The sequence below is a fragment of the Mirounga leonina genome, unplaced genomic scaffold (genome assembly GCF_011800145.1).
Source record: "Mirounga leonina isolate KUSES-001 unplaced genomic scaffold, KU_Mleo_1.0 Mir_53, whole genome shotgun sequence".
Taxonomy (NCBI): Eukaryota; Metazoa; Chordata; class Mammalia; order Carnivora; family Phocidae; genus Mirounga; species Mirounga leonina.
In genome coordinates, this window is record NW_023270807.1 from 70,914,201 (window position 1) to 70,941,629 (window position 27,429).

Here is a 27,429-nt window from a genome sequence, read left to right on the forward strand (position 1 = left end):
AGAAGCAGGCTTCCTGCCGAGCAGGGAGCCCGATGCGGGGCTCGATCCCAGGACCCTGGGACCACGACCTGAGCCGAAGGCAGACGCTTAATGACTGAGCCACCCAGGCGCCCCCTAACCTTAGATTCTTCTTTCTTGAATTGGGGATAATAGCAAGCTGCATTTCCTCTCTCACAGGATGGATGTGAGAGAAAGTAAAGCAAAATATTTATCTGAATTATTGATAGGGTGATGATGATGATATGATGATAATTACAACCCTAAAATACATATAACCTTCCAAAAAGTCCATTCTCTATGCCAGCGTACAAATCCAATATGTCAGTATATCCTCATTAAAATAATATCTCATTCTCATTAGTTTCAAAAGAATAGTTTAATTTTCATTTCGTTCCATGCCTAAACACATAAGATTAGATAGAAAGATAACCTAAATATATTTCTTCCTTTTACAAACAATTTCCCTGTAAAAGAAATGGAACTTGTAACTTGAAGGAAGGGGCTAGCCCAGAATTAAACTATTATTTTCAGTTTTTCTATTTCATTCTTCCTTTATTTCAAAGTGATTCAAATTTATAGAGAATAAAGTAATGTGATAAAGCCAATGAATTATTGCAATAGTACGTGGATAAAAACTGGTTCAATGGGATATCGTTATGAAATAGTAAGAAAGTCAAAGTAAAGTGAATCTTCATTATTCTAGGATTTAAATATTTCTCCGAAGAATGAGAAAATAACCCCCTCTCCATCTTCTGGGGGTAATTACCTCTCCTTAAAGAAGCAGTATTAACATTAGTGCATCTCCCATTTTCATTTGCCAAAAGCTTTCTTCCACAGCCCCCTGGAAAAGAACTTGGCTCTGGGCTTTTGTCTTCTACCTTTTCTCAGGAGAAAATATTAAGGACTTAACAGCAGTCAAACAAAGCTAAACATGTACCGATTTTTTGTGGTGAAAGGAGGAGAGAGTTGATGTGTCATGTTCAATTGTTGATTTTGATGTCCAGGATACTTCCTCAGAAAGCAAAGTGTTAGTCTCTAAGTTAGCACTCTGCTATGTTCACATTCTCATAAAGAAGTTCTGTCTCACAGAAAACTTGAAATTGATTATTTCAGTAACATATTCAGTAAAGTTGGATACGACTGTGTAATTTACCTTATTTCTCAAGTAAGAAAAATAGCTGGGAGAAAAATACTGATGGCCATGGCTTCAGACATGTTGAGGATAGAATCTTTATATACATGTTATCCTGCTAATAGCTTTTAAAAAAAAAAGATCCAGAGTTTTTCTGTTTCTGTTATATTTTATGTTGAACTTACTGTTCAAGAATATTTGTTCATTTTGGCTCACTTCATTTAATTGCTAGCTAATATGGTTGATATGTGTATTTAATACACAGAGTTTAATAGAATATTGTTGTGGTAAATAAGAATTCAGGATTTGTCTGTCTTTCTCTTTTCTTCCAAAGAGCACCAGAAATGACTTTCTTGTAACAGATGCCATTCTTTCCCTCTTGTTGAATCCCCAGTCTGGAGATCCTTGTTTTAATAGAAGAGTCATCTGATCTCACCTGGTTATAAAATGCCCAGATTTCTTAACAGATCTTTTCTGCTACCTGGAAGAGAAAATGTTTGCTTTAAGTGAGATAGAAGGTGAAAAACAAATACTCCCCCTTTGCCTCTTAAAACCTTTTTGTAGTCATGAAATGTTTCATTCTTAATGAATATCTTGTTAGGTTTGGTTATCTCATTGACATTTAAATACAAAGACTCGTCTTTATAGATTGTATAAGTTTGCATTTGCTAGCTATATATACATTATAATGATGATTGGTTTATAAGGATCATGATAATGTAACCATTTTTAACCTTTTACTAATAGCTACGCAGAAACCTAAACATTTACTTCAGCAAATGTATAGGAAAGACAGAGGAAAAGATAACTGGTTGAACTCTTAGCCTATATCATTTTGGTGGCTTATCAGAAATCCAAGACCTCAGATATATGATTTTAGAAACTCAGTGTTAGCAATTTACTTTCCAATGCCTTTTTAATGTGTGGCTCAAAATATACCACAGCTAACTGAGCAGTCAAGACCAATGAAATTCACTAATATTGAACGTTTTTCTGTTTACAACATCTTAAGTTTCTCAGGCATCAGACAGGCAGTGTTCCTGCTTCCCTATTTCTAGCACTAATGTTTTCCTCATAAGGATTAACTGCTTGGACTTGATGATTCTCACTGGCATTTAATATAAAGTATAATTTTTATGCTAGTGTCATTTTCAAAGTACTCAGTACTTCTAAATGATGTTTTACTTGTGAGATTTTGAAATAAGGATTATTGCCCAGCATCTGCATGTGGAATGAGTATCATACCATGGCATATATCATAACGTTTCACTTGTAATATTTCTGGTAATGTTTCCTTGGAAGAAATTTGGGAAGAAGATATCTGAAGGCTAGCTTTTGAGAAATTTAAAGATGTCACAATGTCTCCCCATCAATAAAGTATGCATTTTATGTTCTCTCTCTCAATTTCCCTTGTGGCTGTGCATGCACGTGTGTGAGAGTGTGTGTGTGTGTGTGTGTGTGTGAGAGAGAGAGAGAGAGATGATTATCATATGGAGAAAGCTGCCACATTGTGTATATTAAAATCCTTATTTATCTAAGCATTCAAAAATTATTCTTAGTAACTCTATTACTGGGGCCAAAAGATTATTAGTTCTCATTTACCAGTTACATGATGCTCTGAGTAGAGCCTGAGAGACTTTTAAATTAAAAAAAATAATTAGATGAGCATGCCTATTTTATGTGTTAACTTTTGTACAGAGAATGTTAAAATTTAACTCACTAGTTAGATCTCTGAAGATGATTTATAAAACTTCTAAATGTATCTTGACTTAAATTATTGTAAATTTTATGGAGAAAAACATCTATACTCTTCATGTTAGGTGCAACCTATCCAGGTGACAAAAGAAATTAAAATCACGAAATTCTAAAAAATAAGTTTTATTATCAGTGACTCAAATTTTGATTTGTTTATGTTTATGAATGGCCTTTTGAGATCTGGAAAATAATAAAATTGTTCTTTTTCCCAGAATTACCCCTGGACTACAAATTTTCAAGGTTTTCTTCAAGCAATTCAAAAACAGCTGGCTACTATCCAAACCCTCCATTGATCTTATCAAATAATGAGACACTGGCAACCAAATAAACTGTCTTTACTGAAAAATGAAGTGAAGAACTATATATGCAGCAAGTCTACTGTAAAAATGTTACCTTTCAAAAAATACTATAAAATGCTTTATAGGAACAAATTCTTAATGATAACTGACCAAGAAATTGATGTTTTTTCCATAGGTCTCCTTTCTGTATAGACCATCTTTATGCCCAACAACTCTCATTACATTAAAATCTCAGTATCTTAGAACTGAAAAGAACCTTAATATTTTCTATACCAATAGTTCTGAGATTAGGATTCATCTGGGGATTAGGAATCACCTGTGTAATATCTACATGTATTCATACACACACACACACAATTTACACATATGCCTAGACCAGTGGTTCTTAAAGTGTAGTCCCCAAACCACTTGCACAGCATCACCTGAGAATCTGATAGAAATACAAATTTGCAGGCCCCATGCAAGGCCTGCAGAATCAGAAATGTCGGGGATGCAACCCAGCACCCTGTGTTTTAATATTAGTGGATTCATATACTAAAGTTCAAGAATCACTAGCTAGACCATAACCTCCAGAGATTGGTTTAATTGGTCTGGAAATATAGATGAGCACTGACATCTTTTACCTGCCCCAGGAAAAGTGCAGCCAGAATTGAGAATAATTGATCTCTATCTGTTCCTTCCACTTAAAACCAAAAATACTGAGTCTAGTGAGAATAGGCTATCCAAGCTATCAGGTTTTATGCTATTCTTAAGTTTTCCAAAACAAGGAGCTAAAGAGGATTTCTTGTGAGACCACACAGCCAGTATGGGACAGAAATGAAATGAGAAGCCAGCTATTTCAACCTCTAATGTTACTCATAAGGGTTTTTCCCCCCCAATAATGTTAAAGGCTATATAATTAATTTTCATTCACTTTAAGGTATATATTCTCAATGGGACAAAAATTGGTTCTTGGGGTGAAAAAAATACTAGATAATGCAATGAATTGTGCCCCTCCAAAGCTCAACCCTACCCAGTAAATCTTACTCTTTAGCATTAATTTCTCTCATTAGGGAAAAACAGAATTTAAAGTTAAATTTATTAATTAAATTTAATTTGGTTGAATTTAATTTTTCTCCGGGGTGGGTAGTAATGAAAAAAAGATTGGGAAAAATGCTTTAAGAGGTTTCATAGTTATATTACAATCCAGGATTATTGTGTTCCATGTGCTTCGTATAGTCCTCGAATAGTAGCTACGTGTGGCAAGATGTCTGGAGCCAGATGTTTACAATAAATTCCTGGCTACTCTTTATGTTATAATTTCGCTCTGTCCATCATGGACAGTGTCAGAAAACACAATGGTCACTATCATTATTTTACCTGGATTGTAGCAGAGAACTTAACATATTGATGCATGCAGTGAAAAGATAAATATTTCATTAAATTTTTAAATGCTCAAATAATCCCAAAGGTATTGTGGGAATGAGTATCTCAGGGTGGGTAAACAGTTACTGAAATTTTTTCCTCAGTGTCAGTAGCTCTGTTTGATATCTACTAATAAGTATATGGTAATGTACTTAAAACTGATTTCCAAAATCTTATTGGAATATGATAACGAACACACAGTCAGCTTAGGGCTAAGTGGAAGATGCTGTCTGACGTATACAAATAGATATTTAATTTCTTTAAAAATAAAGCTGTTTTCCCTTATGTGGATTTATTTTGTCAATGGGAAAGAGGAATGTATCTTTTTTTCTTTTTTAAAGATTTTATTTATTTATTTGAAAGAGAGAGACACAGCGAGAGAGGGAACACAAGCGGGGGAGTGGGAGAGGGAGAAACAGGCTTCCCGCTGAGCAGGGAGCCCTATGCAGGGCTCGATCCCAGGACTCTGGGATCATGACCTGAGCTGAAGGCAGACGCTTAACGCCTGAGCCACCCAGGTGCCCCAAGAATGTATCTTTAAATGCTTATAAACTATTATTATTAATATGAAAAATGAGAACCCCAAAATATGTTAATTGCACTTTTTTGGTCACTAAGGATTGAAAAAAAATGGAACTCAAATCAGAAGTTCCCATCCTACTTTTACCCGTACTTACCTAAGGGATCTGAACAAGTTACCATATATATCTAATCTGACCTCAGTTTTTTCCATCTTGTCAAAAGACAAGGTTAGAGTTTTATTTCCAAGTTTCCTAATACCCTTCTAGCAGAGTCAGTTCTTCTAATGAATGTTGTTTTTCTGTTGGATAATTAGACTTTTAAGTTTTTTTATTTCATTTTTTCTAAAAAGTGCCAGTGTTTCTAATTGGATCTGAAAAGTAAAAATAATTTAAAAATGGCACTATAAAAGTTAAAAAGATATTAGAGAAGAAAAGCTATATATTCTTTAATAAAGTTAAATGAAGCAAGAAAGCAGGAAAATTGTGTAAATGGACGGAGGACTTAAGTTTAATATTAGCATAAGGCAAACATTCATCATCTGAAAGATCACTACAAATAAATGCAAGAGATTTTAGATTTTCTTTGCTGGCCACTGTTGGTCTCATCAGCAGAGGTAAGATCTGAATGTCACAGTGGTAACAGTTTGTCAGAATTTCGTTTTTGGAATATTGAGGTAGAGAAACCTCAGTTAAACCATGAATTGCAATCTAAAATCAACTAAAGTTTACTCTTGAAATTCATGGGTCTGAACTGCACGGGTCCGCTTATATGCAAATATTTCTCGATACAGTACTGTAAATGTATTTTCCTTATGATTTTAACATTTTCTTTTTTCTAGCTTACTCTATTATAAAAATATAGCATATAATACATATACAAAGTATGTGTTAATGTTATCGGTAAGGGCTCCAGTTAACAGTAGGGTATTAGTAGTCAAGTTTGGCAGGGGAGTCAAACATTACACATGGATTTTTGACTATGTATGGGGGATGGGGCCCTAATCCTCACATTGTTCAAGGGTCAACTATACTTCTGAGTTTTTTAAACTTGAAATCAGGTATTATTTCCCCACCAATTTTCATATCCAACAACTTTAAATACATGTATTTAAAGCAAAAAAAAAAATATATATATATATATACACACACATATATGTATATATACACACTCATACATATATACACACACATTTATTGAACTGGTTTGAATGAAAAATCTATATGATTATTGTATATAACAAACCAGCATAAAATAGAATGTCACACTCTCTTTGGATATAATAACCTTGACTATATTAGAATCACATGGATAGCTTTTTCTTAAATGTGATGTTACAGTAACATTCCCTTACCTCTTCTCAGAGTTACCGTAAGACCCACTGTGCTGCCCATGAAAATCCTTGGGCATGGTCCAGTCCACATAGGGTGAATTCAAAAAGGTATCTCTTGTTGGTCTCTAGAAATAATGGCAAAAAAATAACGGCTATAAGTGCTAACTCTTCACCAGGCTACTTCATGTTCCTTATTTATCCCCTACAGCATCCCTATGAGGTGTGTATAATTATTAAAATTTTACAGATAAGGACATTGAAATTTATAGAGGTTAAATAACATCCTTGCTCAAAATTGTACTGTTACTAAGGAACAGAGTCTATACATGAGCCCAAGTTTCACCCCAAAATTCATGCCCTTAGTTGACTGACACATAAAAGTCTTCGAACATTGGAAAAGATCGGGGCAAATTCTCAGTCTAAAACCACACTTCAATTTAACAGTCACATCATGCTAGGACATGTGAGGGATTAGAAATACACAGGCTCTGTCCTAAAGTAACAATTTAGTAAAAAATATTAAAGCAAAGATCTATAACATAGAACTTACCTGGAAGAGTAAAATAGAGAACCAAGAACCATGGGAGTCCTAAAACATATAATGAAGTCTACTCTTCTTGGAAGCCCCATAAACTAAAGTTATTAGTAAGCAGGTCTACTCTTTCTTCATATTCAGGTTCAAACATTCACCTTGCACACTTAGCAAATTTCCCCTTTGATGCTGAGGAAACCAAAATGGAAAAGGAATAATGAAAACCGATCCAAGTAAACTTAATGGGAGATGGGATATCTGGGCCTATTGAGAGAATTTGGGTCATTAATTAGAATGACAACTACAATATCACATAGACTGCTTGGCAGTCAGGTTCTTATACCATGCACCTGTTCTCAGAGTCTTAAAAAAAAAGACTATTTTACTTTATCAGTGCTTTGGCCTTGGCACTTTCTTGGTAAAGATTAAAGCTTAATAAAGTTTAATAAAGAGAAGAATGGGGCACCAGGCTGGCTCACAGTCGGTAGAGCAGAAGACTCTTTTTTTTTTTTTTTTAAAGATTTTATTTATTTATTTGACAGAGACATAGCGAGAGCAGGAACACAAGCAGGGGGAGTGGGAGAGGGAGAAGCAGGCTTCCCGCAGAGCAGGGAGCCCGATGTGGGGCTCGATCCCAGGACCCTGGGATCATGACCTGAGCCGAAGGCAGACGCTTAATGACTGAGCCACCCAGGCGCCCGAGCAGAAGACTCTTGATCTTGGGTGTGAGTTTAGCCTCACATTGGGGGGGTAGATTGTACTTAAAAAAAAAGGGGGCGCCTGGGTGGCTCAGTTGGTTAAGCAACTGCCTTTGGCTCAGGTCATGATCCTGGAGTCCCAGGATCGAGTCCCGCATCGGACTCCCTGCTCAGCAGGGAGTCTGCTTCTCCCTCTGATCCTCCCCCCTCTCATGCTCTCTCTCTGTCTCATTCTCTCTCAAATAAATAAATAAAATCTTTAAAAAAAAAATTTAAAAATTAAAATAAATTATTAAGTGCCTATTAAAAGCAATCACCATGTTGAATCAATTAAAAAATATTCAAATTCTCTAAATTTAATACAAATGTCAACACTTCTTTATAGTTCCTAGCAACTAAATTTCATAAATATAATATTTAAAGTCCTTTTGGTACATTTACTCCCTTTGATGAAGGCAACAAACTGCTAATTTCATTTATTTTTGCAGCAATTATCAAGATTGGGGCACTTGGGTGGCTCAGTCGTTAAGCATCTGCCTTCGGCTCGGGTCATGATCCCAGGGTCCTGGGATCGAGCCCCGCATCGGGCTCCCTGCTCCGCGGGAGGCCTGCTTCTCCCTCTCCCACTCCCCCTGCTTGTGTTCCCTCTCTCGCTGTGTCTCTCTCTGTCAAATGGATGAATAAAATCTTTAAAAAAAAAAAATTGCATTTGTAAATTTCAGTAGTGTTTTAATCTGTGACTGTATGGAACCCTGTATTAAGTGGTTAAAAAAAAGTATCCCTTTCAAAGACCAATCATGAATGAAGAATAACTTCAACTGAGTCCTGATTATTCACATAAATACGATTTTTGTTTTATGACAAATTTAGTATAGATGTTTATAATAATGGAAGATACCCTAGGCTTGAAATAAAAAAATTCACGTCTCTGTGACTTGCATCTTAGGCACATTTACTTCAACTTTCTGAGCCTGTTTTCTCAACTGTTTAAATGGAGATAGTAAGACCTGTGTCAGGACTATGAAAGTAACATGAGAACACAAACGGATGTGCGGGACATACCTCAGATTTCTGGAGATTGTCAAACCAGAGACGCTATCTCTGACGCAAATCAGGTATCCAGGGCTCAAACTGTGACTCTGCGGAGCAGGGGATTCAGTAAGAATACAGGTAATTTTTGTTTGTTTTTATGATAAACACTGATTACAGAAACTGGAGTCAACTAGAGATAAAGAAGCAGTAGCAGCAACAGGAGTGGTGGGGAGAAGGGACCCTGAGTAAGGAAGGTTAGAGAAGCCTTTTGTCAGTCTGGTCTAAGCTGAATACCCAGAAATGGAAAAGAATGCCCAAGGAGATTCTGTTATGTGGGCACCAGGGGAATTACGAAGAATGACCCTACTAACGGCAATATGGCCTGAGCAGACCAAATGATCCTTCTTTGGTGAACAGAGGACAAGAGAACCTCGCAACTGATTTGAAGGTCTGCATAAGGAATTATTTGGGTCTAGAATTGAGAAAGAAAAACAAGGCAATGAAAAGAAATGGAACAGGGATATAGGAGTAAACCAACTGACTAGTAAAGTGAAACCTACATAATGTCTAATTGAGTCTAATTTTATTAAACAGAACAGAAACCATGGTAATCTAACAATCGAGGGGCACCAACCTACTAGAAAAATGAATACTATTGGTTAAAGCTGATAATAAGCCAAGGGCAACAAAAATGACATTTTTCTGACCATGTCCAGAAAAGGATAAGAGAAAATGCTTGACACAAGTGGTTGATGCAGAAAAAAATCACTAAATTGAAAAGGTAAAATGAACACTGTAAGGAAAATTTAGGATTAAGTTGGGTGTAGAGTTTGCAAAGAAAACCTAGCTCTCTAAAACTTAAAGTTCTCCAGGCCTAGAAAAAATTATACTTAAGTAAAACTTCCAAGTATGGATTGCATCAAGAGTCAGCAGGTCTGTTTAATAATAATTTGGGGCCATTTATGTAAAATTTTTGTTTAGATGGCTAAAAATACCATTCCTTTTCACAGGTCTTGCAATATCCATAGCTCCCTCAACTCCAGAGATTGCAGAAGTATTTAGCTTCCAAACCTTCATGTGACAACTGCTGAACAGCAAAACATAATGGTAATTAGATTGAGATGTCTGAGATCATTTGTTTCTAGACACTGTGTCACAATTTTTTTTATTCTTTTTAAAGCAACACACTTGTAGGAAAAGAAATTAAGCACTTACAGAATACACAAAGATTAATTTCTTCCAAAAGTCTATCTTAAGCTCACGGAGAAAAGAGTTAAGATCAGTTAACATAAAGGTAGTAAACAAGAATGGTGCATTAAGAATAGTTTTCCACAGGGGCACCTGGGTGGCTCAGTCGTTAAGCGGCTGCCTTCGGCTCAAGTCATGATCCCAGGATCCTGGGATCGAGCCCCGCATCAAGCCCCACATCAGGCTCCTTGCTCAGCAGGAAGCCTGCTTCTCCCACTCCCACTCCCCCTGCTTGTGTTCCCTCTCTCACTGTATTTCTCACTGTATCTCTCACTGTCAAATAAATAAAAATCTTTATAAAAGAAGTTTTCCACTAAGTGAAATAAGTCAGAGAAAGACAAATACCATTATGATTTCATTCATATGTGGAATTTAAGAAACAAAACAAGGAAAGGGGGGAAAAGACAAATCAAGAAACAATACTCTTAATTACAGAGAACAAACTGATGGCTACCAGAGAGGAGGGAGTGAGGGGATGGGTTAAATGGGTAATAGGGATTAAGGAGTGCACTTGCTAAGATGAGTACAGGGTGATGAATGAGACTGTTGAATCACTATATTGTAGGCCTAAAGCTAATATAACACTGTATGTTAATTAACTGGAATTAAAATAAAAACTTAAAAAGCCAAAAATGTTTTCTACTAAAAACAGTATTTTAAGTAAATGACTAAAATCAAGAAATGGTGCTTCAATTACCTTCAATAACTGCACTGGCTGAATAGGAAAAATTATGTTCATGAGCATGCAGTTAGTTAGGCTTCTTATTTACCCTTTTCCAAGAAAAAAATGTCTTAGAAATTTGGTGGCTTTTTTTTTGAAGCTTCAGGAAAATGCTTACTGTGACAATTTGATAACTTTAATGAATTCCCAACCTTTTATTAGCCTAGACAACACAGAACTTTATTTTTATTTTTTGGTGAAAACAAGAAATACAGCAGAGCGACAGACTTTATTTTTCCTTTGAGCACAAAGAAGACTAAAGTACTTAATGATCCTTGTTTAGTTTGACAGAGCAATTCTACAAGTACTTACACTTAAGGTTAGGAACATAAAATGTCAAGTACAACGTTATTATTAGGGCAAGAAATATCAAGACAATAGAGTTATGTTTTTCTTTTTGAGATTACTTTCACAAGACAAAGCAACAATTTGCAAAATTTCAAAGATCACATTCAAATTATATTTCTTAGAACTATATATACAGACAGGCCAGAACAAGCTGATAATATTAATGAATATTCACAGGTGTCATACTGCACAGGAACAAGTTTGATATTTTTGCACACATTCTCAATTACAAGCAAAAAGCAGGCCTGTAAATGTCAATTTTGCCAGCAAGCAAAAATAGAGAAAGGAATTAGTAGGATTTTACTCAAATACAGCATATACCATTCATCTTCCACATAGAAAAGAACACTCCTATAATAATAGAGAGAAAACATCCAGACTTGCATTTTTGTGTATAAAAATCTACTGGTGAATTCAAGGGAATTAGGGAAAACTACTCCAAGCATCCTCTTTAAACATCAACCACTTTGATTCTCCCACCTCTCCTGGGAAAAGCTTCAGGGACTCTCCCCACCATCCCCAACCCTGCAGGGTTCCAGTCTTCCCTGTGCCTTTCCAAGCCTACTCCACAGCAGGTTCATTTCTGTTTCTGGGCTTTCAGGTTCCTCAGCCCACAGCATCCTCCCCACTTGCTGTGCCCAGACCTCCCAAACACACTCAGAGCTTAGAGCAAGGCCTTCAAAAAAAAGGAGAAAGGCAGTCATTACTAGCACTATATACCACCCAAGTAAGACAGCCCTGACGGCACTGCTGTCCCACCTACTGGAACCTGTCCTGGAAATCCAGACACCACACATCCCCATACCGCCCTAGGAGGGTAGCCTGGCATCTCCCACAGTGTAGACTGCAGCCTGCTCCCTGTTTTGGGGAGAGAAGCAGGGAAGGAAATGCGGAAGTGGAGGAGGGAGAGCCAGGAAGACCAGGCCATAGGATGGAGGCCCCGGGGACATCAAAGCAGTAATAAAATGGAGGACAGAGGTGACCCTCAAAATGCTGCCCTGGGGTTATTTCTAAGTGATCCAAGGCCACCCCCCCCCCCCCCCCCCCCCCCCCCCCCCCCCCCCGCCAAATTTCCATGTTTAAAAAAGTAGAGTGAAACTAAGTTTTGGTTGCTTTAGACCACACCCTACTCTGGGTCTGCCTTAAATCCATCACTGTGAGGCCCCCTGTCTTTCCCCTCTGCTTCTCAAACTAAACTCAAGAAACACAGGTTTTGGAAAGTGGACAGGGAAAAAGGGTGGGGTCATCAAAGTTGGCCCAAAGGAACACTGCTCATAACTAAACAACCTACAGGTCTCCTTTCAGACCCTACTAAAAAGGAAGTAGGGGGGAGGCATGAGGGCAGAAGAGCACAATTAAAAGATCTGGAGTCTATTGTACAGTACCTTTCTCCCTCTGGACACAAGGTGAGAGCAAATTAAACAAAAAGCCTGCTTTTGCCAGTTTAGTTTTCTGTTTCTGAGCTGTAACTGTTTCAGAGAGGGAGGAAGGGTGGGAGAGGGAAGCCGAGAGAACAAGGTGGTGGGGGGAGGGAAGAGAAAGATAGAGACAGATACACAAGAGGCCCCACAGACCAGAAACACCTCTCCCTCAGTGCCCCCACCCTAGCAACTTTATCCTGTCATTCTGAGAATGAGTGCAAGAGTTAGGAGGGGGATACCTAACAAAGTTGCCCAAATAAAGGGTGTTTGTTGGCTACAGCCCAGAAAGCCTAACTGCTGGAAGTGAACCATTACCAGCCTTGCTTTGGGCACTATCATGTATGACTGCCCAACCTGCCCAACAGCCAATTGGGTTTATAGATAACTACTTGATGGGGTAGGGGGTCTGAGGGGAAGTTCCCTATGTGCTGCCTGGGATCTTAAGTCCACAGATAGTTGCTGAGGAAGCAGGCAGTGGTGCCTCTGCAAAGCTTACCCAGAAGGCCGAGAGCAGGTTTGGGTGGGCCATAGCACAGACCGTCATACTCACCAGTACCTGTTCACAAAGCAGAGTGCCCAAAGGCAAAAGAAGACCAATGCAGTAACACTGAACACCTCTCATCTGTTACCTCATTCATGCCTCGTAGCCCCCACCAGCCCCCTTATTCTGCCAGATAACCAGCTGGGTGGATGGCACAGGCCAGGAAGGCAGCTAGGAGCCAGTCAGTGGTAGCCAGAATGTCCAGTTTGGGTTGACGGCTGGCATCATCTAGATCAGCTTCATCTTGCAGCAGTGAAATTCAAAGAACTTGACATACAGTACATGGGTATCAGGAGGACAGTCCGCATTAAGTATGAAGCCCAGCTAGTTATTTGCAAAGGTATTTCAAGCTTCTTTGGGGTAGATAACCACTTAAAAAACTGGGAAAAGACCATGGTCACAGACAGGGCTCAAGGCATGCAAAGGAAGGCAGTGCCTATCTATCTACAGCATCATGTGCATGGCATAGAAGCAGTGCAAGGCCATGCACTTGGAACATGTAACAGGATACAGAAGAGCATGAAGGTCCAGAGGAAGAAGAACACAAGCGTATAAGAGTCAACCTTGCAACTGATTGTTGAGGATTTAGAAGAACCAAAGAAAATACTCCAGTGTGAAGAGAAAGCAGATAGAAGACTGCATGCTGTTGGCTAAGCATAGGTTCAAGGGGAGGTGGTGAGGAGACTTGTGCAGGAGCTTCTCATAAGGTCATCAGTTAGCCAGACTGGAACCTGAAGGACCTGGGGCTCTCCACTGGCTGCCTTGCTGGGTCTCGAATTCCACGGCGAGGCCCTTCACCCATCAGGTAGTATTGTAGGGGATTGGGCCACAGTTCTGCTTTGATAATCTCCGCAATCCTGTCGAATTCTAGAAGGCTGTGGTCTGAGAACCAGTTAAAGAAACTGGGTATAGTGTTTCCTTCCCGATTCCTGTGGATATGGGACTGGGGGTCTTGGCCCCTGTGCCAGCGGATTGGAGTGGAAAGAGACACCACCCTGCCAGAGGATCTGCGCTCATATTCTTTGACGAGGCCCTCGTTCCGGAAGTAGGGGTTGCTCTGAAAGATGAACTTGAATTTGCAGCCTGCTCTGGGGTGTTTGAGCTCCTCCACCTCCAAATTGATCATGTACCTCATCATGTCTTCATCTTGGCCACTGATCATAGGTGACAGCTGGGGGTGGTTCCGAAAGGCAGTGACCCAGAAACCTGGGATATTTTGGATAATGAAACTTCTGCGCTGCATATGAAGCCTTCGCATGCGGCCAAACTTGCGCTCCAGCTGAAGGAAGGCCCTGTCAGCCTGGGCATTTACATTTGACAGCTCCTGATCGATGGCCTCCAGAGAATCCATGCAGTTATTGATCTTCGGGGCCTTGCCCCGTGTCTCCTCTTTCATTCCTCCTACCACCTTTTTTTCCTTCTGCATCACCTTCTTTTCCTCCACCACCTCCTCTGCTCCTCCCTCCTTTTCCGCAGCCGCTGAAACGGCGCACTTTTTTGTCACTTCCTTGGCCTTCGCCCCAGGCATCATCTGAGACCCCAACCCCCCTGCGCCACAGGCTTCTAGAGCCTTCTCCCCAGCAGGGCCCTGCGGCTCTCTACGAGGACAGCCATTTTCCTGGCTATTGTCGGTCGCCACCGCGGCGGAGGCTGAGGCAGGGGCTGCTGCCAAACCTTCCGTGGCAAGAACCTCTTTCTGGCCCGATCTGGTCGCTACGCGGCCGCGACTCCCAAAAACTCGAACGCGGAGCACCGGGGCACAACTAGCGGGGTTCTGGGGTGCGCCTCCCTCCGCGGCGGTCTCCAAGCCGCCCTCACCTGTGTCCGCCATCACCGGCGTCGCCTCGGCTTCCTCGCCCGGGCACTGGTTTAGGTCCGGATGTGCCGGGGCATGGTCGCCAGTAGCCAGGTCGCAGTCTTTAGCGACAGGAAGATTGCTGCCCTCATCCAGGCCGCTCATTTTGGTAGAAGGCAGACCTGCAGGAGGAGAGCGTCCCTTGTCCTCCGCAGAAGACGCGCTCCGCCCCAAACCGCCCCTCTCTTCCGCTCGGGAGGGATGCTGCTATGGCAACCGGTGACATCACGGCAGCGGCGTCGTCACATCGCGCGAGAATTCGCTGAGCCTTGTGATTGCGACGGTCAAGGGTATGCCTTTGTCTTTGTGTGGTAAGACGGGAGTTTCGTCGGTCTGGGAATGATTTGGTTTACGTGACTGGGTGCAGACCAGATTCAAACATGTGCGAATTGTGTTAATGTGTATTTCTAAGGCTCTGAATGCATTTCTAAGCCACCTACACTGTTAATTTTCTCTTAAAATATTTACCTAAAAGATAAGAAAGGTTAAGTAATTGTTCGAGTCCGTCAGCTCATAGGGCCTTCCGTGGATGCTAAGGTGGACTCAGCAATTCACATGCCTGCTTTTTTTTAATGTACAGATTCATGACTATTACCAAAAGATTGAGATGAGGAGAGTTTCATCTTTCTTAAGAGAAGTGTTGATTTAAAAACTTAGGAGCTGTGGAAAGGGAGGCTTCTCTCATCCTAACGACATAATGAAGAAGTATTTCATGTATTTATGTATGTTGGGCAACCCCTATGAAGCTGTCAGACAATATTACCTCTTCACTTTTAACTAATATAAGTAGCAAATGTATTTTCCTTACTTAGAGTTGACCCACACCTGTGAGCACGCAAATTTAGCCTTTAAGCATTATTGAAAAAGACGTGATCTCAGATTTTAATTTCCAAAATTGTACATATATGTTGCTTATTCTCAGGTCATAATCCTAATCTAAAAGGAGTTCTTGCTTTAATAATGCCTGTGGGCATGAAGCCAGTAAATATTTGCCAAAATTTGCCCCTGTGATAATTTACTGCAGGATGGAAGCAGTAATCAACTGTTTGGGGCACTGAAACTATTAATTGTCCAAATTAAAATATTTTAAGTAACATTTAAAATGTTAATGTTAAAATATTTACTTAAAATTTCTCTTTTCAAGTTGGCTCATACAATTCATCTAACAGTAATGTCAGTACTGTTCTATGTGTTGTTTTGTTTGCTGGAGTACGGAAAAACTGGTGTTAATCCTTAGATGAATACAAGAATGAAGGAAAACTTAAATTTTGCATATTTTTAACATCTTAAATTCATACTAGAAAAATGTTTATGATTATAACTCTTCGTAATAGAAACTACACTACAGAGCACCCTAGATTATGATCACTTTTAAATTAGGACTCAGAAGAGGATCCAGTGCAAAGTAAGGATGTAGGGGAAACAGATTTACAAAAAAGTAGCAGGTATATTGAGGGAAGTAGTGCAGACCCTGTGCAACTAAGAATGAGGTGCTGATAGACACTGGCAGACATTACAGAGAAACAGCCTCTCATGCAGCTTCATAGTTAAGCTCACAAAGATTTACTAGAGAATTTATAAACAGTTAAGGTATTTTTGTACCCCTAATCAGCCTACTCAAGGACAGACTGTCCAGATTGACTGCTGCAGCTAATCAGATAACCCATAAAAATTGTGCAAACAAGATTCACTCTTCTCAGACTACAATCACTTTTCTCTCCTTTTTTTCCTCTTTTAAAAAACCTATTTTGCCTCAGTGGGGTGAAATCAATCTACTGATTTATCCTCTTTGTAAATAAGTAAACAATGTGCTATAATTAAATGACTTTATGACTTTGGGTTATTCTTTGACACTACTCTGCCTTGTTTCCTTTATTAAGAAATCTTTGCAGTGTGGAAGGATTAATTCGCTAGGATTATAACCTGAGCCAAGAAGCAGACAAGCAGCAAATGTTGAATGAAAGTTCCTTTGCCGTACAAGAAAGAAAGAATTTGCTATTTGCAACAGAAAATTAGAAAATTAGGTAACACTGCTACTACCTGTGAACCTTTTTTCTCGTTGCATATACCCAAGTTTTTTAAAAGATTTTTATCTCTACTACTTGAAATATCCCCATCCCTAGCTTTAATTATTCCTGTCAATGGAATCATTTTCCACTAATAATAACCTGCCCATTCTTGAAACTCCATTCAAGCCTACCTCATGTAGATTGCCTGAGGCATTTTAATGCATTTAATTTCATAAACAAGGACCCAGGAAGCACAGAGAAGTTAACTCACTCATGGTGAGATATTAATTGCCAAACTGCCTCTTCCCATCTCCTATGCATAACCTTTCCTTATCACCCTACCATTCTGATAGTCCTCTGAATTTCTATAGCTCTTATGACCTTCGCCATGCAAATTAGAATTTACCTTCTATCTTTAACTTTCTTGGTGGTTTTATGCAGATCAGTCTACTCATCCCAGCTAGACAAGGATGGCTGCGTAGTGGCTTCTTCCTTGGCATCTACTGTAGTATAGCCTAGTGACGATCTCGTTGAAGATTGCAATGAATTTGATTATTTGATTTAAATGAAAAATTTAAAAGGTTTTACCAAAATGAATAATATGACTGTGCTAGTATTTTATTTTGGGTTGAGTGGATATATATTATAGGTATGAATCATTTTATCTGCATATTAGAATATTGGATTTTGGGTACACAACAAAGCCTGTTCTGTTGGCAATTGGCAATAAGCCTCACTACAGAGAAAAAGATATATCAGTAACACGACCATATGGAAAAATATTTGCAGGAAATGCCATGAAAATCTAGGAGGTAATTTTCATTTGCCACAGGACTAGGACTTTAACAAAAGTTCAAATATAATACAGTCAAATAGGAATGACTTTACTAAAGTGTATAGTAAATACTGGAAAATTTAGGAAATATCCGCTGTTGTTAATCTTGAACAACAAGTTTGTCTTTTCAAAATGATAGGGTTTCTGGTTATATATTCATTATAGCCTACATTTATTTAGTGTCTTCTAAATGTGTTATCTCATTTAATCCTCAGAACAACCCTGTGAGGTAACAATATTATGACCTCCATTTTACATTACCTCAGAAGGAACTCAAGCAAAGAGGAACTGAGTGGTTTATCCACGGTCACACAGCAGTGATAGAGCCATAATCTGAACCCAGGTAATCTGACTCAAGAACCTGCACACTCACTCTTTATATTGTCTGCAATTCTACACAACATATAAAATGCAAAGGCGCTTTCTTAGAAATAAGACCATATGACCATCCCAATTTAATGTTAAATCTTATCGTCCTATTCCCCTCTGCCCATCCAGAAAGATACTAACAGTTGTTAGGGAAGTGCCCAGTCACTAAAAGGAGAAACAAGAATTCATGATCCTGGATTCAATGCCATTAAGTCAACAGTTCTCAATCCATCAGATGTTAACATTCCCTTAGTTCGGGCGCCTGGGTGGCTCAGTTGGTTAGGCGACTGCCTTCGGCTCAGGTCATGATCCTGGAGTCCCGGGATTGAGTCCCGCATCGGGCTCCCTGCTCGGCGGGGAGTCTGCTTCTCCCTCTGACCCTCCCCCCTCTCATGCTCTCTGTCTCTCATTCTCTCTGTCTCAAAAAAATAAAAAAAATAAAATAAAATAAAATAAAAACATTCCCTTAGTTCATTTGTTATTTCTTTATTGGTATTGTGTAGACCCAGTCTTATTGGATGAGGGCGAAAGACATGGGCTGCATTTGCATCTCTGCCTTCATGAGCAATGGAAATTTGGGCAAGTGGTTTAACTTTTTTAATCTCAATTTCCACATTTTATAAAATGGGAATCATTAGGGGCACCTGGCTGGCTTAGTCAGTGGAGCATGCGACTTTTGATCTTGGGGTTGTGAGTTCACGCCCTAAGTTGTGTATAGCCTACTTAAAAAAAAAAAATGGGAATAGTAAGATCACTCAACCTGTCTTTATCCACTGCTCAGAGTAATGGGTCAATATTGTAATGTGGGTGAACCTTCCTTGTAAGTCGCTTTCCTGATGTTGCTTTCCTCCTCCCTCACCCCCATCGCCATCTTTCTTTTTTTCCTTCTTTTCTTTAAAAGTTATTTCATGGACCATTACAGCCAGAAGATACTGAATTTTCAGACAGTTTCCCCTAAATGACCCTTAACTTATGGAAGGCGTCATGTCCCTATGACTTGAATCACCTCTCCAGGGCTCCAAAGCCCAGAATTAAGTTGAGCAGCAACAGAAGCTTTCTATGGAAACGTTTCTCTTCCTCAGACAAGACAAAGGCATCATCAGCAGACAGACCCTGTGTGTCCAGGGCCAGGCAAAATTGCCATTTCCAACAGAAAGCTGTCCTGCTTTTTGGGAAAACAATGGCTGAAGAACAGCTTCCTTCACATTCAAAGAAGATGCTAGTCTAATTGAATTTCTTGCAGGCAAGAATCAAGGGTGGATCTGGCTTTGGTACCAATTCAGTGTGAAGTTTGTTGTGGTGGCCACAAAAATGCACCTCACAGTCTTCCAAATACAAGGAGAGTAATTGTTCAGGAACCTGAATGCTGCACCCTGCATCTATAGCCTCCTTTGCATCCTGGCCATACCTCCTAGGAGCTGCTCCAGCCAATGACTGAGTATGGCTAGGAAACTAAGGCAAGACCATTGCTAGAAGATGTGGGACTCAGCTGACAGCTGACTCTGGCTGGCTCAAGGACTCCCTATTGGCCTTGCTGAATCTTCCTTGGATGGCACAAGAGACTAGGACACTTCCACCCAACTTTCTCTTGCTCTCTTTTTCATTCAGAATCAGATTTTCTTTCTGGTCAAATGCCTCTTCCATCTTTTTTCTGGCTCCCTCCCCATTTCACTCACTGACACAGTCATTTCCCCTAATAAAATCTTTGCATTTCCCCTAATAAAGTCCCCTAATAAAATCTTTAATCTCGGGCGCCTGGGTGGCTCAGTTGGTTAAGCGACTGCCTTTGGCTCAGGTCATGATCCTGGAGTCCCGGGATCGAGTCCTGCATCGGGCTCCCTGCTTGGCAGGGAGTCTGCTTCTCCCTCTGACCCTCCTCCCTCTCATGCTCTCTGTCTCTCATTCTCTCTCTCTCAAATAAATAAATAAAATCTTTAAAAAAAAAAAATCTTTAATCTCAGCTTGATTCTGCGTTTCAGAGGATCCAGAATAACATATTTAACAGATCATTTAAACCTCTTAGTTCCCATTTTTGTATCTTGTAAATTGGGGTCGGGGGACAGAGAGAAGAGCTAGAAGCGGGGAAAGACTTAGTGAAATAAGAAGAAGGTCATGCCTACACTAAATGACATGATGAAGTAGTCAGATGCCTATATCTTAGAATCGCTAGTTCCTTATGTATTTTGGAGATTAACCTCTTCAGATAAATGGTTTGCAAATATTTTCTCCCATTCTGTAGATTCCTTTTCACTTGATTGTTGATAAAATAAAAAGTGTAAGTATTAGAAAGTTTTATGTCAGAGTTTGGCAACCGTTCTCATTCTTAATGTTAAATGATGATGTATCTCACAAGCAGTATGGTAGCCATAGAATTTAGAGTAGATGAAATAAGTTGCTTTCAGGGTATGTGCACCCCGATGTTTATAGCAGCAATGTCCACAATAGCCAAACTGTGGAAAGAGCCAAGATGTCCATCGACAGATGAATGGATAAAGAAGATGTGGTATATATATACAATGGAATATTATGCAGCCATCAAAAGGAATGAGATCTTGCCATTTGCAACGATGTGGATGGAACTGGAGGGTATTATGTTGAGCGAAATAAGTCAAACAGAGAAAGACATGTATCATATGATCTCACTGATAGGAGGAATTCTTAATCGCAGGAAACAAACTGAGGGTTGCTGGAGTGGGGGGTGGGGTGGGAGGGATGGGGTGACTGGGTGATAGACACTGGGGAGGGTATGTGCTCTGGTAAGCACTGTGAATTGTGCAAGACTGTTGAATCTCAGATCTGTACCTCTGAAACAAATAATGCAATCTATGTTAAGAAAAAAAAAGAAGAAGAAGAAGGTAGTGGGAGGGGAAGAATGAAGGGGGGGAAATCGGAGGGGTAGACGAACCATGAGAGACGATGGACTCTGAAAAACAGAGGGTTCTAGAGGGGAGGGGGGTGGGAGGATGGGTTAGCCTGGTGGTGGGTATTGAGGAGGGCACATTCTGCATGGAGCACTGGGTGTTATGCAAAACAATGAATCATGGAACACTACATCTAAAACTAATGATGTAATGTATGGGGATTAACATAAGAATAAAAAAAAATAAAATAAGTTGCTTTCAAAAAATACAGTGTTTAAAACAGCGTGAGGAGGAAGGAGGGCCTGGCTGGCTCAGTTGGTAGAGCATATGACTCTTGTTTGTTTGTTTGTTTGTTTGTTTGTTTCAAGTTTTTATTTAAATTCTAGTTAGTTGGGATGCCTGGGTGGCTCAGTCAGTTAAGCATCTGCCTTTGGCTCGGGTCATAATCTCAAGATCCTGGGGTCGAGTCCTGCATCGGGCTCTTTGCTCAGCAGGGAGCCTGCTTCTCCTGTCTGCCGCTCCCCCCACTTGTGCTCTATCTGACAAAAAAATAATTTTTTAAAAAAAATTCTAGTTAGTTAAGATACAGTGTAATATTGGTTTCAGGAGTAGAATTTAGTGATTCATCACTTACATATAGCACCCAGGAGCATGTGATTCTTGATCTCAGGGTCTTAAGTTCAAGCCCCACGTTGGGGGTGGAGTTTACTTAAAAAATAAAAAAAAGAATAACAGTGCAAAATGTTCTCATATGTAAAATGGTGCTAGGTTCTAGGCTTAAATAATGGATTTTTCATCTATATGTTTAGCACTGGGTAATTACTTTATATGGGGCACTATCCCTCACATTGCAGGACATCTAGCTTCCCTAATGTCCCTAATGACATTACTGGTAACACCTACATTCATTTTTTTTTTAAAGATTTTATTTATTTATTTGAGAGAGAGAATGAGATAGAGAGCATGAGAGGGGGGAGGGTCAGAGAGAGAGGCAGACTCCCTGCTGAGCAGGGAGCCCGACGTGGGACTCGATCCCGGGACTCCAGGATCATGACCTGAGCCGAAGGCAGTCGCTTAACCAACTGAGCCACCCAGGCGCCCCTACATTCATTTTATAAACAAAATAACTGGGAAATTTCCCGAACACCGCAGGAAGAAGTCCATATATACACTGATAATCAGTTTGTAAATGCTTGTGAATGATATGGTATTCTCATTCCTGGTCACTAGAGGGAGGAAGTAGTCTGACTACAACAGCACCTAGACCACCATAAACTAGACCCATCTCAAAACAACTCTTTACTGTGCTAAGAGAAGTTAGAGCTTGGTGAAGAGGATGACGAATATTAAGTGCTGTTATAACTAATCACCCAATTGACTCAAATCTCAATAAATACACATTCTCCACATTTCTCAGTGATATTGACAGTTCTGTACCATTTCAGCAGCCAAATTCCAGAAGTGTATTAAAACATTTGAACTACTTTAGCTAATTCTGTTCTCTTTTTTTTTAAGATTTTATTTATTTATCTGAGAGAGGGCACGTGCGCACACGAGGTGGGGGAGGGGCAAAAGGGGAGGGACAAACAGACTCCCCGTTGAGCAGAGAGCCCCACACAAGACTTCATCCTGGGACCCTGGATCATGACCTGTGCTGAAGGCAGACGTTTAACCGAGTGAGCTACCCATGTGCCCTAATTCTGTTCTTCTAAAGAAAAGTAAAACCAAGCAGTTTAATTCAGACAGCAAATATCAAGAACTGCATTTTTAAATACAGGTAATAGTTATAATCTGATAGAGCAAGAAAATACATCCCTTTATAAAGCCATTCATGAATAGATTGGGAATAACTTTAAGGCTAATAAATTTATACTTAATTAGGATTTTACATATGTTTTTGTGCCAAAATTGTAGGTTGCTGCAATATAGTGGGATGTGCTGTAGCTAGAAATGAGAAACCCTGCTTGAATACAGCCTGTGTTACTCACATCTAGGGTAATACACTTCAATTTGCTACACCTTTAATTCCTTATCACATGGGGATAGTGATACAAAGATTGTAGGATTACAAACATGAAAGCATACATGGAAATTCCTGGTATTTTTTTTTTTTTAAAGATTTTATTTATTTATTTGAGAGAGAGAGAAAGCATGAGGTGGGGAGGGTCAGAGGGAGAAGCAGACTCCTTGCTGAGCAAGGAGCCCGATGCGGGACTCGATCCCGGGACTCCAGGATCATGACCTGAGCCGAAGGCAGTCGCTTAACCAACTGAGCCACCCAGGCGCCCAGAAATTCCTGATATTTTTAACAACCCTCTGAGAAGATTCGAAGACAAAGATGTGTACTTGGAGCAGAATTAGATATCCAAGGTTTAAACTGTGACTCCATGGGGCAGAGAACTCAAATGTGATTAAGAATATAGATAAATGGGGCTCCTGGGTGCCTCAGTCGTTAAGCGTCTGTCTTCGGCTCAGGTCATGATCCCAGGGTCCTGAGATCGAGGCCCACATCGGGCTCTCTGCTCAGCAGGAAGCCTGCTTCTCCCTCTCCCACTCCCCCTGCTTATGTTCCCTCTCTCGCTGTGTCTCTCTGTGTCAAATAAATAAATAAAATCTTTAAAAAAAAAAAAGGATATAAATAAATATCTTGTTTTGTTTTTATAATGAAAACCAAATTCAGGAAACTAAGAGATGAAGCAGGAGCAGCAATAGAGTTTAGGGTAATGATCCCCCAAACATTAGCATGCATTACAATCACCTGGAGTGCTGGTTAAAATACAGTTTCTAGATTCCACCTCGAGTTTGATTGGACAGGACAGGAGTGGGGTTCTCAAATTTGCATTTCTAAAAGATTCAGGTGAACCTCATACTCCTGGTCTGGGGACCACCCTTTGCAATCTACTGCATTAGGATAATGGAGAATAGTAGGTTGAAGTGAAGAGTCAGAGAGAAGGGTCCAAGTAAAGAAGGTCAGAGAATTGTCTTGTAGGCATCTGAATGTGCAGAAATGAAAAGGGAAACACAGGAAGATTGTTGATTAAGTATGTTAGTACTACTTATAGGTCAGTATGTCCTGAGCAGACTCAACATCTTCAGTGATGTGAGGATAACAGAACCACTTAGTTTGTAAAGTAAGGAAATCTCTAGAGAGATCAACTTTTGCCTGGAATTGAAGGAGAAAAGTAAAAAAAGAAAAAAAGTAATTCCAAAATTGGGATTATAAATGAAATTATACAGAAATAAGAATTTGCAAATAAAATCATGCAAGTAGAGTCAGCAACTTTTTTTTTTTTAAGATTTTATTTATTCACTTGAGAGAGCACAAGCACAGGGGAGAGGCAGAGGGAGAAGCAGACTCCCTGCTGAGCAGGGACACCCCTCCCTCCCCCGACTCGGCTCAATCCCAGGACCTGGAGATCATGACCTGAGCCAAAGGCAGATGCTTAACCATCTGAGCCACCCAGGTGCCCCAGAGTCAGCAAATTTATTTAAGCACAGAAAAAAAGTCAAAATAGTAGAAATGGGCAAATGCAATTCCAGTTTTTGAATTCATGACAGTATTTTTAAATCTATTATTTATTGTTATAATTTACATACACTAAAATGCATGAATCTTAATTGTACAGCTTGACAAGTTTCGACAAATGGATACATCCATGTTATCACTACCTAAATCAAAATACGGTGTGTTACTCAAATAATGCAATATATGTTAAGAAAAAAAAAGGAAGAAGATAGCAGGAGGGGAAGAATGAAGGGGGGGAAATCGGAGGGGGAGACGAACCATGAGAGACGATGGACTCTGATAAACAAACTGAGGGTTCTAGAGGGGAGGGGGTTGGGAGGATGGGTTAGCCTGGTGGTGGGTATTGAGGAGGGCACATTCTGCATGGAGCACTGGGTGTTATGCACAAACAATGAATCATGGAACACTACATCTAAAACTAATGATGTATGGGGATTAACATAACAATAAAAATTTTAAAAATAAATTTTAACACCTTGGAAAAAAAAAAAAGATATGGTGTGTTACTATCACCCCTGGAAGTTTGCTCATGCTTCTTCCCAGTTACTTTACCAACCCTAAGGCAACCACTCTTTGGATTTCTGTGACCATAGGTATGTTTCCCATGCTACTGAACTTCATATATATGGAATTATATAGTATGTACTCTCTTTTTTTAAGTTATTTATTTATTTAGAGAGAGAGAGTATGCATAGCGAGGTGGGGGGCAGAGGGAGAGAATTTTAAGCAGACTCCGCACTGACCACAGAGCCCAGTGCAGGGCTCGATCTCACTACCCTGAGACCATAACCTGAGCCAAAATCAAGAATTAAACGCTTAAGTGACTGAGCCACCCAGGTGCCCCTAGTATGTACTCTCTTATCCGGCATCTTTCACTTAAAAATGTTTTTGAGATGCATCCATGTTGTTGCATGATCAGTAGTTTGTTCCTTCTTGTTGCTGAGTCATGTTCCATTGTATGAATACACCATAATTTATTCACTCACCTTTGGTGGACATTGGTTTGATTCTGGCTTTGAACTGTTATGAATAAAACTGTTATGAACAGTCTTGTGCCGTATGTAAATTATACTTTAATCAAGAAAACAATGACAAATTCCAAAAACAAAAGAAGATCTATTTTTAGGTAACATCTTTGGTCATTTAAATGAGCAAAGAGAGAGGGCTACTGCACAAATAACAGTGAGGTGGTAGGGATTAAGTATTTAATCACTCAATGTTAGCACTATCAATGTGATCAAGAAAATGCAAATGGATTCAAACTGGATATGTATACAGACTAGAAAGCAAGTGGAGAACACACTCATTTGCCAATACTAAGCTGCCATAAATTCTGGAAACACAGTTTGAAGCTTAAAAGAAATGCACACTTGGAAATGAAGTTACTATCTCAGAAGACATTCATAGGCTTACGTGTATGAATCAGTTGCTGTGGCTGATTGTGCAATGCAAACCTCTGCTCGATTAGTGGACCTCAGCCTCAAGAAATGTGTGCTAAAATCAAGCCCTTAATAAGAAGACCCATATTTCTAGAATTTTATAGAGGAGTACATGAATCTTAAAATAAGTTTCTATGTATGTGGTCAATTTGGTGCAATGTCCCAACTGGGTCTATCTAGAACTGTAGGAAATAATCCAACATCACTGATAGCTCTTCACAATAATATGTGCTTCCTACTTACCTCCTAAAGTCTCCAATTATAGGGGCACCTGGGTGGCTCAGTCGTTGGGCGTCTGCCTTCGGCTCAAGTCATGATCCCAGGGTCCTGGGATCGAGCCCCGCGTCGGGCTCCCTGCTCCGCGGGAAGCCTGCTTCTCCCTCTCCCACTCCCCCTGCTTGTGTTCCCTCTCTCGCTGTGTCTCTCTTGGTCAAGAAAATAAATAAGATCACTCTTTTTTGTGGCACCTCGGAGGCGGTAGGCTGCTTCAGGATGAAGCTGAACATCTCTTTCCCAGCTACTGGCTGCCAGAAACTCATTGAAGTGGACAATAAACACAAACTTCGTACTTTTTATGAGAAGCGTATGGCCACAGAAGTTGCTGCTGATGCTCTGGGTGAAGAATGGAAGGGTTATGTGGTCTGAATCAGCGGTGGCAATGACAAACAAGGCTTCCCCATGAAGCAGGGTGTCTTGACCCATGGTCGTGTCCGCCTGCTGCTGAGTAAGGGGCGTTCCTGCTATAGACCAAGGAGGACTGGAGAGAGAAAGTGCAAATCTGTTCAGGGTTGCATCGTGGATGCCAATCCCAGTGTTCTCAACTTGGTCTTGTAAAAAAAGGGGAGAAGGATATTCCTGGACTCACTGATACTACTGTGCCTCGTCACCTGGGGCCCAAAAGAGCCAGCAGAATCCACAAACTTTTCAATCTCTCTAAAGAAGATGATGTTCACCAGTATGCTGTGAGGAAGCCCCTAAACAAAGAAGGTAAGAAACCTAGAACCAAAGTGCCTAAGATTCAGCGTCTTGTTACTCCACGTGTCCTCCAGCACAAAGGGCGGTGTATTGCTTTGAAGTAGCAGCGCACTAAGAAAAATAAGGAAGAGGCTGCAGAATATGCTAAACTTCTGGCCAAGAGAATGAAGGAGGCCAAAGAAAAACGCCAGGAACAGATTGCCAAGAGACAGAGGCTGTCCTTTCTGAGAGCTTCTACCTCTAAATCTGAGTCCAGTCAAAAATGAGATTTTCTGTGACAAATAAGATCAGACATCAAAAAAAAAAAAAAAAGAAGATCTTTAAAAAAAATAAAAATAAAGTCTCCAATTATAGAACAATCTTTTAAATAGTATTATTACCTTGATGGAAGTTGGTCAAAATTCTCAATTATACCTTTATCTGAGTACTTTTATATTTTCTATTTTTGGTGACTGATAAAAATAAGCTATATTAACATTTTAAATATTTCTCCAACTTTCTGTTTTGAAAGATTTCAAACCACAGTTGAAATAATACTAAAATATTATTACTGCCATTAAAAAAAAAGTGATCACTA

The 27,429-nt window shown here is 39.9% G+C and overlaps 2 protein-coding genes, 2 long non-coding RNA genes and 1 pseudogene across 4 annotated transcripts in view; 3 read left to right on the forward strand and 2 right to left on the reverse strand.

The window, feature by feature from the left end:
• Positions 1 to 3,438, forward strand: part of NT5DC1 (5'-nucleotidase domain containing 1) — a 145,637-nt gene extending 142,199 nt beyond the window's left edge. Inside the window, exon 12 of the mRNA XM_034990335.1 lies at positions 3,100 to 3,438. Coding sequence (XP_034846226.1) covers positions 3,100 to 3,215 — 116 coding nt within the window. The 3' untranslated portion in view covers positions 3,216 to 3,438. The remainder of the gene's footprint in view (positions 1 to 3,099) is intronic.
• On the reverse strand, positions 358 to 10,082 carry LOC118000576. Its single transcript, XR_004676502.1, has 3 exons — positions 8,735 to 10,082; positions 6,464 to 6,567; positions 358 to 1,613 (listed from the first exon to the last, which is right to left on the reverse strand). It is a non-coding gene; the product is annotated as an uncharacterized LOC118000576 (long non-coding RNA).
• A 2,164-nt stretch (positions 10,083 to 12,246) lies between these two features.
• TSPYL4 (TSPY like 4) lies at positions 12,247 to 15,017 on the reverse strand. Its single transcript, XM_034990336.1, has one exon. It carries the CDS (start codon positions 14,941 to 14,943, stop codon positions 13,699 to 13,701), a length of 1,245 nt encoding a protein of 414 aa, XP_034846227.1. The 5' UTR covers positions 14,944 to 15,017; the 3' UTR covers positions 12,247 to 13,698.
• Positions 15,018 to 15,072: 55 nt separating this feature from the next.
• On the forward strand, positions 15,073 to 19,799 carry LOC118000577. Its single transcript, XR_004676503.1, has 3 exons — positions 15,073 to 15,149; positions 17,898 to 18,025; positions 18,953 to 19,799. It is a non-coding gene; the product is annotated as an uncharacterized LOC118000577 (long non-coding RNA).
• A 6,523-nt stretch (positions 19,800 to 26,322) lies between these two features.
• LOC118001332 lies at positions 26,323 to 27,118 on the forward strand (annotated as a pseudogene).
• Positions 27,119 to 27,429: the final 311 nt, after the last annotated feature.

Excerpts from the sequence above, each read along its gene's own strand:
- TSPYL4 (XM_034990336.1), bottom strand. The coding sequence starts at position 14,943 with ATGAGCGGCCTGGATGAGGGCAGCAATCTTCCTGTCGCTAAAGACTGC.